General features: G+C 36.6%; 1 protein-coding gene across 3 annotated transcripts in view; it reads left to right on the forward strand.

The window, feature by feature from the left end:
• Positions 1-12054, forward strand: part of TH1 (negative elongation factor complex member TH1) — a 152112-nt gene that overhangs the window by 131587 nt on the left and 8471 nt on the right. For 2 of the 3 annotated variants that reach the window (XM_090408755.1, XM_090408754.1), the window contains one exon: positions 5402-5542. In XM_090408755.1, coding sequence (XP_090264881.1) covers positions 5402-5542 — 141 coding nt within the window. Of the gene's footprint in view, positions 1-5401; positions 5543-12054 lie in introns of those variants that run through there. The other variant, XR_016549864.1, reaches the window with a different exon arrangement.

Here is a 12054-nt window from a genome sequence, read left to right on the forward strand (position 1 = left end):
TATGATCAAAAACTAAACTATAGACAACAGTTTTGAGAAAAATTAAACAAGTGAATGAATAGCTATAGACTAAACTAAACTATAGACAACAGTTTTGAGAAAAATTAAACAAGTGAATGAATAGCATCACTGACAGAATCATATTAAATTTATATTAGTAAGTTGCTTGACATTGTTAGCATTTAAGAATGTGCGAGCAGTGGTAATCTAAGGTGTACGGTGCACTTAAATAGAATGTGAGAGGAAAAGTTAGCAAAATTGGTTTGATGTGAGGAAAAGACTAGAAAAAAAGACAAGCATTTAGGCAGATTGATCTGACAGTGTCATTCCTGACAAATAATCCAGAGGAACATTTGTCATGTTCACATAGCACTGTCATAGTATCCTAGATCTACACCTTGAGGGTACTTACCAGAAATTTGATAACGTTGTGTCTTAAAATCTGTTAAATGTATTACAGTGAATGTCAATTATACAAACTAATTGAGACCAGGGTTGGTCCAGTTAATTAAATACAGGCTGTATCTTGTGCCTGGGTTATGGATGAAATATGTTCCCTAGAACGTCTTTAGGTCGGATTTGTGTACAACTCGGATCCCTGATGAACAAACATCACATATACAGTAATAATAATACCTTGATGGACCTGTGTTTCACTCAGGATTTTTTCATGAGTGCAGGTCACAAAGATGCCTCCAACAATCTCGATCTTGAGCCTCTCTCTCCCATTTTATACCCATAGATTTCACTAGTGGATCTTCCCATCTTGTAGGTGGTCTTCCTGGTTTTCTCTTTATTCTTGGTTGCTAATTGAGTATTCTATATGTCCATCTGTTATCCTTGAGTCTGGCTATGTGACCTGCCCATCTCATCTTGCTTTCATATACTGCAGTTACCACATTTTTTATGCCTGATCTCTTTCTTAGTTCCATGTTTCTAACATGTTCCATTCTGCTGATGTTACAAATCCTGCGTTCTGTTGGACACTGAGTTATTCTGAGAGTCTCTTCTTCTTTTCTTGTCGTATTCCATGTTTCTGGTCCATATGTGAGTGATGGAAGAATATCACTATTAAATAGTTTTGCCTTCGCAGAGATGTCAGTAATTTTTGCTAGTTCTTCAGATAAATCGTTATTCATTTTTATTGTTTGTCCTAAGTACTTGTAGGAGTCAACTTGTTCTATAGCAATGTTTCTCGATGTGGGGCGTACGCCCCACGGGGGGGGTCAATTTGAATATTTTGGGGAGCTATTTGGCTGAATATTATTCTGGGGGGGGGGCATCAAAATCTTTGAGACGTTGAGGTGGGGCATGATCCAAAAAAGGTTGAGAAACACTGTTCTATAGGAATGTTATCAATACATAGGTGACTGTCACTTGTGTAGATGTTTTTGATCCATTTTGTTTTTTCTAGATTCATTTCTAAGCCTATCTTACTGCTGTTTATGTATACTTTTTCACCCATTTCTTCTAGGTCTTTTGGGTTGTGGGATATCAGTACTAGATCATCGGCAAACATAAGGATTTGTAGCTTTTCACCATCTATACTTATTCCTCCATTTAGGTCTATTTTTTTCAGAATGTATTCTAAAGTACTGGTAAATAGATTTGGGGAGATCACATCGCCTTGGCAGACCCCTCTCTTTATATCTATATTTATAGGTTGATCAAATAGGGTTATATGTGTGGTCTGATTTTTGTTAATTTCTTTTATCATGTGGATGTAAGTAGGGTCCACATTTATTTCCAGTAAGGCACTGATGACTGCATTGTGTTCTATGGTATCAAATGCTTTTTTAAAATCAATAAAGAGGAAACATAGAGGGATTCGGTATTCTCTGCATTTTTCTGTTAGTTGTGAAATGACCTGAATAGGATCTGTTGTGGAGAAGCCTCTTCTGAATCCTGCCTGCTCTCTGCTGGAGTTGTCTTTGAGAGTGTTTTGGATTCTGTTCAGTATTACTCTGTTCATGATCTGTTTATATATGTGAGAGAGTAGACAGATTGGATGATAGTTTTTTATGTCTTCCTTGTTCCCTTTTTTTTTGAATAGAAGTATGGTTTTTGAGGTTTTTCCATTCCTCTGGAATCTTTCTTTCTTTGAAGTACCACATGAATCTGGCAGCCAAGGCTTTGAAAATAATTGGTCCGCCTCATTGGGCAACCCAGGGAGGGGGCCAAGGTCCCCCCCCCCAAAAAAAGGAAAAAAGACTAGAAAAATTTCCAAAAATCTTTTCCTAATTAAAATTCTTTTTTTTTTATTTATGTTGTGTAGTGCTATAATACTTCTGAATTAGAGGTCACATAAGGTGGGAATACCCTCTGGCTCTCGGGAATCACGGCCGTTGTGAATGCAAGGCAAATGAGGTAGTGCTCAGGCGATACTTTGTTTGCCCAAGCCGGGCCAGAGATCATGGGTATCATGTATTGGCGATCACTGCAGATGCTCAGTCATAGGTTGTATGCAATGCGTAGTGTGTGTATTCTCAAATCATATACTCAACTCCCCCCCAAGATTAAATCTTCAGTACTCGGGCTCCAAGATTAAATCCTGGGTGCACCACTGGTCCACCTTGTTGGATTTCTCTTCAGCTTTAACACGATCAAGTCCTGAGGCTTTACCTTTACTCATTTTCTTAAGGGCATGTTCTATTTCTTCTGTAAGTACATCTGGTATATTGCTTGGTTTTGGAATGATAGGTTCTGAAACTTGGTACTTAGTTGCATAGAGATCATTATAAAAATTCTGCACATTATAATTATTATAATAATAATTATAATAATAATAATAATATAGCTCATATGTGGCAATAATAGTACAGTGTAGTATGGTAATAATAATACCCCTATTAATAAGTTATAGAAACTATTGTGCTCTTTCTTTTAATTCAAACAAACAGAACATAAAAACAAACTCATACAAAAGTTTAGACAGGAGGTAGGAGAAATTTCAAAAAAAAAATAAAGGTTAACACTCACCTAATGTTGCATCAATGTCTTGCTTACTGGAAGGAGCATTTTTGAGGCAAGAAGGTAATCTAACATTAAGAAGGTAAGGCTAACATTTGATTCTGTTGCTGGATGAGCAGAGCTTACCACAAGTCGGTTTCTTGAAAAAGGTATCTAGGATTGTTTGCACAGCCTTTTCCTTTTTTCATCGTAAATGGCCTTGTAGCAACTGATGTTCTCACTAACTGCACAGTAAACCTTTGTAAACCACTCAGTGTTGAATCTTGCTCCTCAAGCTTAGCAAATCCTGCTTCAATGAGACGAATGGCTTCAGCTAATTCTTTTGTCATAAACTTTCTTGGCCCTGGATCTGATTCTTCGTGTTCTTGTGTTTCTATCAGCTGCTTCTCTATCTCCATAAGGTCTTCATTCTTAAGACCTAAGGTCTTAAGGTTAATTCTTGTGAACTAGTATGTCCATGACATCATTTTCATTTATGTTCAATTGCAGTGCATTGCCACTATCCACCACAGCTTTTCTGACTTTGGTGATGTCTTCTTCTGTGAAGCCACGAAAATAATCACAGAATTGAGGACCCAGTTTGTTCCACACCCTCTTTCATTTTTAATTGCTTCACTTCCTCCCAGGAATTAGCAATGTTTTGATGGCATCATAGATGTTATAATTCTGCCAGAACTCTCAAGGTCATCTCATCATCTTCCATAGCCCTGATTGCTTGTTAAATGCAGAAATGACTCCCTGGTCCATTGGCTGTAGTAACGATGTAGTATTGGGTGGTAAAAATACGACCTTTACATTAGGGTGAAGGTCATCTAAAGATGTTGGATGTCCAGGAGCCTTTTCCAGCACAAGCAGAATTTTAAAGGGAATTTTATTTTCTGAACAATAACGTTCCATAGCAGGAATAAAACAGTTCAAGAACCAATGTTCAAAAAGTGTGACCCAGGCCCTTAAATTTGACTTCCAAATAATGCAAAGAGCTCCTTTAATAACGTGGTGAAGTGCTTTTGGATTTTTGGAGCAGTAAACAAGCAAAGGCTTGAGCTTAAAATCTCAGGATGCATTACCCCTAAGCAGTAAGGTTAGCTGTCCTTTGCTGCTTTATGCCCTGGTGCACTTTTTTTCTTCTTTCGAGATGTAAGTTCTTTCAGGCATTTTTTTCCCAGAACAATCCACTTTCATCTATGTTAAATATTTATTTATTTAATTATCCTTATGGGGAGCCCATTTGTAAGTATGGAATACTGTAAGTCGGGTCATCTGTAACCAGGGGACCGCCTGTAGTTCGGATAATCAAACATGCATGAGAATACCCAGTTTATATGAAAACAGTGTAATTAGGTCTATAATCAAATTATTCTACACAAGGTTATTGCTGCTGTATTTTGAAATATGAAGAGAAAAAAATAATTGATTTAAGAATTAGTTTGTAAATAATAACCAAAATGTTTTGAAGAAACAATGTACAGTATATTATATTTATTTTGAACTTACTAATTGTTTTACATGCTTTCAACTATAAATCATTTTTTTTTTAACATAAACAGAAATAAGCATAAGTAATTGCACATAAATAAGAGTATAAAGAATCTTTTTCCTGGCAAGATCTCTCATCCTCTTTAATAGCAGTATCTCCATAGAACTGTTGCTCACACACTGTGCCATTGCAGTTTCTAGTGTAGTGAAGGCCTCTACATAAATGGACCCACTCATGTGGAAAAACAAAATATTTGCAATAACCTTGCACTCCAGTGACTCACAGCAGACTGGATGAAAGCTAACTGCCCCACCACAATATTCTGCACTCATAGTGGACAATGATGCATCAAGGTCATGGGTCATAGCTAAAGCCAACATTGATTTTTTTTAACTCCTGTAATGACAAATTAAGACTATATCTATGCTGTACTGCATATATCTTTGAATAAATAATCAGAAATGAATACGTTAAGTTACAGGGGTAATATTTCAACATATCAACCAGTGCATTAAAACCAAATTTGTTTTTTTTGGGGGGGTGGGGGGGTCAGATAATTAACATACTGTTGTATTTAAAAATTTGTGTGCAAGTGCTTAATTTTTATTTTATTATGAACAAAAGGAAGAACAGTTAATTGTAGCTAATAATTAAAAAAAAAACCAGTCAAATTTATCTGTATGCTGTTGCTGTTACAATAGTCTTCAAATATAAAAAGTTAACTGTCAATTTTCATTAACTTATGTAACATCTAATTTATCTCCCCAAAAAAAACTTAGATATGTCTGGATTTTATGTTTAAATAAAATATATCTTAACATGTTATTAATGAGAAATATATTTAAAAAATAAATATGTATGCTTAGTGTAATTCTATCATTTACAAATGATCATAAATTAAAAATTAACTGTATTAGTCATCTATAGGATTCTTTTTTATTTTTTACTTTACAGCTAGAAATGAAGAAAATGCTTTTGGATCGCATGGTACATGTGTTGAGTCGTGGCTGTGCAGTCCCTGTTGTTAATTATATAAAGTCCTGCTGGCAGAGACAAGATACTGACATATCGCTTATACGTTATTTTGTTACTGAAGTAAGTTATCATGGTTCTCTTAAAAGAGGCTGCTATAGTTCTATCAGAGATAAGTACTTTCTTTCATAATTCACAACTTCACTGGATATCAGTAGATGCTTTGTGGCCTCAACTCTCCAAAGACCAGTCACTCACGATGCACCATCCATCCACCTCATTAAAGCTTGACCACTTCTCCTTTTTTCAGGAACTTTTCTCTCTCTCTGTTACTGTTTTGAAAAGTCCTTCCATTCTTTCTATATGTCCAAATCATTTCAGTTTTCTTCTGTCATTACTCTTAAGGAGTCTTGAAGTTTTATCTGTCCTTTGTGGGACTCATCCATTTGTCTGCCTTTCAGTGTATGAGAGCTTCAGTAGTCTCCTGTAACACCACATCTCTAAAGCACTATGCTATTCTCATCAGACTTCTTTAGATTTCATATCCATAAGTAGCTACTGAAGGAGGGAAAAAAAGCTACATTCAGAATCCTCAGCTTAGTTCCTCTGGTGATAGATTTATCCTTCCAGACTTTAGATAAGTCCAACTATTGTTCTAGCAATTCCTATTATTCTTCTGAACAGCAGTTCTTCACATTGATTGTGTATCTGAGGCATACAGATTTGCTGACTGCCTGAATTATTTCTCTATTAATATACACTTGTTCTCAGGGCCTTTCCTGTCTATATTTCCTTTAAGAATTATAATATTTTTCTTGTTTTTCTTGCTACAGTTAAGTCCTCTGTTCCTGCTGATTTCATTAACTCTGTCAAGGAATTGTCTTATTTCTTCTCTGACATTATGGAGGAGAACTGTATCATCAGTGTATTTCAGATTGCTGACCTATCTTAATTCCTGTTTTCAGCTCATCCAGTGTTACATACATCATGCTCAGCATAGATACTTATTAGGGTTAAGAAGAAAGTACACATCTTTGTCTTACTTCCCTTGAAGCCAGTCAGTTAATCTGAAATCTGTTCTTACTGTGGCTGCTTGCCCACTTTACAAATTAGCTATCGACCTGATTGTGTTAAGGAAAGCCATTAAGCTTTTGAATAATCTATAATTTACAATACTATCATCATTAAATTCCTGACATGTATCCTCAAGGGGTGTGCAGGATTGCATGACAGTACTACATGAAAAACTTGCATCATTACTAACTTCTTATCAACAATTTTCCTCCAAATTAATCTGTTATCTGTGAAGACTCCAGCATTATCAGATCTTTTTGAACTCTGGTGATGTTGAGTTGGGATGTGTTTCAGGATTTCTTCCAGTAGCTGACTTTTCACTGTTTGCCCTGGCGAAAACAACAGAGGTCTTGTTTAACTGGGAAACGCCCCAGCTGGTATGAAATTCTGTCATGTTGTACCATCATTTTACATTGTGGTTTAAGCCAGTAAGAATACAATTTGGTTGGCTAAATCCCAAATTGCCAACCCATCCTTCAGTATCCAGGTAGATACCTAATGGCATGCATCACGAGAAAGTGAAGATTGGACATTAGGTCAGAAGCCCTGGTCAGTTCTCCGCATTCGGTCTCCTCTTAGTTATACAGCTTTGACCCTTAAGCACTCCCTGTACAGTAAAGTACTAAAGGAAGTCTAAACTATACTTCTCAATGATCTGCAGAAGGCAAAGGATCTGATCTCTGGTACCTTTCAATTTATGAAATACTGTTACCTCTGTCTCCCACAGCCTTAATTACCTCTGCCTGGATTCCATCTGCAGCTAGGGCCTTATTGTTAAGCTCATTATTAGGTTTAATGGAATGGATACAGCACAGGGGAATAATAAAATACAAGTTTATGAGATCCCATATTTTGTCTCTGTGACAGAGACATCATCAGGGATACAATATCAAAATTGTGAAATAACACACACTCTCACACAAAAATAAAAGTGGGACACAACTAGACTGAAAGCCTAAAATCCTACAAGGGACACACTCTGTGGGGCTGTTGAGTGAGAGTCCTCAGAATTAGTTTCCCAAAACTATGAAATTTAACACAACCATATTTATTAAGATAATGAGTTCAAACCAACACACAAGCCTAAATACTAGACTGTTATTAAGCTCCTTAACTGCTCTTTCAATCTCTTGTCCAAGAGGAGGTGGTTCCAACTCGTGATTCCTCTGGAGTGGTCTCTAAAATATTTTCTTATCCTCTTCTCTTTTGTGTACGGTTCCTCACAGTACTCTTTCCTCATTTGTTTTGGATCTTCTGTTATTACTGCTCCTGTCCTTGATAACATTCACTTTGGACTAGTGTTTAATGCCATGAAACATCCTTTTTTAATTATGCCTCCTCATCTGGCTCTGGATCTTCACATTTCTTAGCATATATTTGTCTTGCCTGATATGTTTTCTGACTACTCTATATAATCTCTTATATTTTTGTTTCTCCAGCCTTTTCTTTTTGATTCTATCCCATGTTGATTATGACATCCATGAATTCTCTTGATCTTTTAATTGTACCTTGACTACTTCCCCAGAGCATCTCTCATCTATCTCCAAAACAGCAGCCAACCTTTTTCGAAGTGTCTTTTGTAAACCTACTGTGGATTACTCTGACATACAGTTGAGTGGGATGGGAACTGACTAGAAGATTTCAGTCTGTCTTACTAGTTGGTCTGTGCCACAGTCTGCTCCAGGACAAATGTGCACATTGAAGATGCATGTCTTGTGCCTTCACCTACCAATGTTTGATGTCTGAGTATAGAAGCTAATAATAATTAATCTGTTAACATGGAAAAAAAATTTATATACTACATGCTTATTAGATCATGTTGTACTTATATGTTAAGTATTGGAATTAGGTGATTTCGTTACTTTAACTCTGGGTTAAAGTAATGAAATCACCTGCAGTAAGTTTAACATGAAATAGAACTAAGCCTTTCTTAATATGTATTGAAACAATACACATTGAAAAAAACAAAACTGAATTTTGTGTGTTACTAGTGATATACCATTTTAACTTTTATATCACTCCAGCTAATGATCAATCAACAGGGATAATTTTATATGCTATAATAATTTGAGATTTGCAGTCGAATAAATGGGCATCTTTTCAATTCACTCTAAAGAATGAATTGAAATGTCAGCTCAAACGAATATCAGCTCAAACAAATTGTTAATAAACCTATGGCATATGCTATCTCTCTCTGGGGGGGGGGGGGGGGGAATTAAGGGACCACAAGAAATCTGTTGATATGTTTCTTGATCAGCTGAACATTTTCAAAGAAAACAGAGATGGGGTGGGGGAGGACAGGCTGTTCCAAAGACCAAATGGTAGATGGATTAAAAGAGAAAAGTTGGGTTGGTAGGTTTCAGTCTGAACAATAAATTGGTGTTGAGCAGCAGGTGCTTCTCTTCTTACAACCTTAGGAGAAAGCAAAAGAATGATGCTGGCTAGTTCAGCAGATGTTATTGAAAATACTGATAGAACAGGCAGAAACAGGACACTTTTAAGAGAATATGACTAGAATAAACCTATCAGGGAGGTAGAGAAGAGGACAATCAGTTGATTGCATGTAGAAAGTTTTTTTTTTTTTTCATTTGGTTATACAATAAATTAAAGATACCAAGAAATTATATTCTTTGCTTCATCCTTATAAGTAACTTTATGACTGGGCTACTTGTATACAAGGCTAATGACCTCATATCAATTGCCTTAGTATCCCATAATGTAATGCACATCGGATATTGCACATGAAGTATCTTCATGACTAGGCTACTTGTATATAGAGGCTAATGACATTGTATTAATTGCTTTACTATCCCATAATGCAAAGCCCACATCCTTTTGGACATATGTAATTATACACATAAGCAAACACAGTAAACAAATTATATAATGGATAAAGAATTAAAGAAGAATATAATTTCTTGGCAAGTTTAATTTAATTTATAACCAAATCTGAAAGCTTTCTACACGTTTCTCTAATCTAGAGTATTTTAACAATTAGGTGACACACCTGTTCACTAGTTCTATAAGGAAAATATATGACTTTTGAATTACTTGGTATCTTTTCTGCAACTGGCTCACATTGATGAGATCTCAATATAGGTCAAAATCAGCCTGGATAGTAGAGTAATCCTTCCCATAATGAATAGCAGTATACACATCCGAAAGGATGTGTGCTTTGCATTATGGGATACCAGCATTTTTTTTGAGAATGAAGAAGCTATGGTAGGAAAGAGTAGACTTCTCTCTCTTGCCCAAGAAGAGATTTGATTATTATCAAAGATAAGGAAAATTATGCATTACTAAATCATTTAAGGAATTGACAATGTATATAAGAATATAAATTAAATTACACTTTAATAAATATTTCCGATATTTCGGCAATGTCACATTGCCATCTTCAAAAGGAACTTACAAAAAAGGCACGTGCACGTAGGCATTACAACACAGTAACTGAGAATGAAGTGAGGAAGCTGTTGTTCTAAAAGCCATGATGGTGTCCCCTAGCAGGCTATGTAGGAGTTCTTGGCCGTTGGGCTGAAGGTCTGCTGATGTAAGTCTCCCAAATTTGTTGAGGTTTGGAGAGTTTCTTAGGGCTGAGGCTAATTCCATGAATAGTCTTTCGAATTTGAACTTGTTATGGTGTATTATTGTAGCTTTCTTCCACCATATTCTGTGGCGTGTATCCAGAGCATGGTCTGCAAGACCCGAGTGGCTGTGCTTATGAAACCGGATGTAGTCCTTGTGTTCCGAAATTCTGATATTCGCTGTCCTGCCTGTTTGGCCAAAATAAGACAGTTTACAGCTGCAAGGGACATGGTATACACAGGTAGGTCTAGGGGAAGTGGTTGGTCTTTAGTGGAGTGAATAAGGGATGCCAATTTTCTGTATGATCTGTAACAGGAGGTCAAGTCATGGTTTTTTAAGATTTTGGTAATTTTTTCTGAGGTGCCTCAGATGTAGGGAATGGTGATGAATTTAGAGTAATTCTTGTTGGTTTCAATATTTTTTGGATTTTATGGGGGGGGGCAGCCATTGGCTACCCCCCCTAAATCACATTGAGGATGTGATTTAGTTCAGTGTTTAGGGCCTTGTCGTTTGAACAGATTAGTTTAGCCCTGTTGTATAGTGTTTTCACCACTCCATATTGTTGTGAGGGGTGGGGGATTGTTGGTGAATGTACCTGTCTGTATGGGTGGGTTTTCTATAAACTGAGAAAACCAAGGTTCCATCAGGCTGGCGGGTGACTAGTGTGTCTAGGAAAGGGAGGCTGTTGTTTTACTCTTTTTCCAGAGTGAACTTGATTCTTGAATGTTGGTTGTTTAAGTGTGTTAAGAAGGAGAGGAGTTTTTATTTAGCATATGATGCACATGCCTCATAAAACATACAAATTACATAAAACAGCAAAAACAATTGTAAAAATCATATTAAAAAGGGTACACTAGATTGAAATGATTGAACATCAAAATTAAGAATGAGGAGTCAGAGCTTAATCCTTAAATCCCAGATCCACTCCAGAGATTCTGGGTCAGTTTAAAAAAGTTCTCTTTAGAACCCGAGAATGAGTAGATAGGGCACCCAAGCACTGATTGATAGTCACATTGTGCTTGATGGATCCCTCTTCCGCATTCACAGTTTGGAGTATCGGACCAGTTCCATTTATGCAAGAGATGCTTACATGTCCTGTTCTGATCCAATTTAAAGTGGTCCATACATGTCTAGGGAGATTGAAGCCTTCCAGACAAGATGTCGGATTTGAGATTGGGTATTTGAAGATTGGAGGTATGTTGAAACCAATACTCTCCCCATGACTTGCATAGGTCGAAGTCCTGGTCGTTTATTTGTATTGCACTCCTCCAGGCAGGGTGCCTGGATTTCAGTCTTTGTGAAGTATGGAAGGGAATGTCTTGGTGGATAGGCAAGTAACTGTTTCCAATTATTTTTGTCCATAGTTTGCTTAAGGCTTGGGTCCTGTGGAGCGAGGAAGGGGCTATATTACTGAGAGTTGGAAGCCGGTAGCCAAGAGTAGATCTTAAAGCTCCAGAGATTATCCTCATAGTTTGATTCAGCTGGACATTGACTAAAGAAGCATGTGCGCTGTTCAGCCACACAGGAGCACAATACTTTGCTGTGGAATAGACCAAAGACAGTGCAGTAGTATGCAGTGTGTTGGCATCAGCAAGTTTATGCATTATATTATTACAAGTTTTTAATTTCCCAGCAATATTTTCTAGATGATATTTAAATGTCAAACTTCTGTCTAGAGTAACTCCTAGGTATTTTGGATGATTGTTAAATTTCACCTGTTTATTTCTGAAGTAAACTTTTGGGATATAGTCAGCCTAGATATTACTTAAATGTAAGGATGCTACTTCAGTTTTGTTCAGGTTAGGTTGTAATCGCCATCGTCTAAAGTATTTATCAAGTAAAGCCAGATCTTCAGTTAAGGTGTTCTCAGCTTTTTGGAATGTTGAATGTTGAGTTGCAATGGCAATATCGTCAGCATACATGAATTTCCGTGATGCTGTCTCTGGGATATCACTAATATATAAGTTAAAGAGCAA

This window comes from Typopeltis vanoorti, chromosome 18 (genome assembly GCF_054136105.1).
Source record: "Typopeltis vanoorti isolate ZY-2024b chromosome 18, IOZ_Tvanoo_1.0, whole genome shotgun sequence".
Classification (NCBI taxonomy): domain Eukaryota; kingdom Metazoa; phylum Arthropoda; class Arachnida; order Uropygi; family Thelyphonidae; genus Typopeltis; species Typopeltis vanoorti.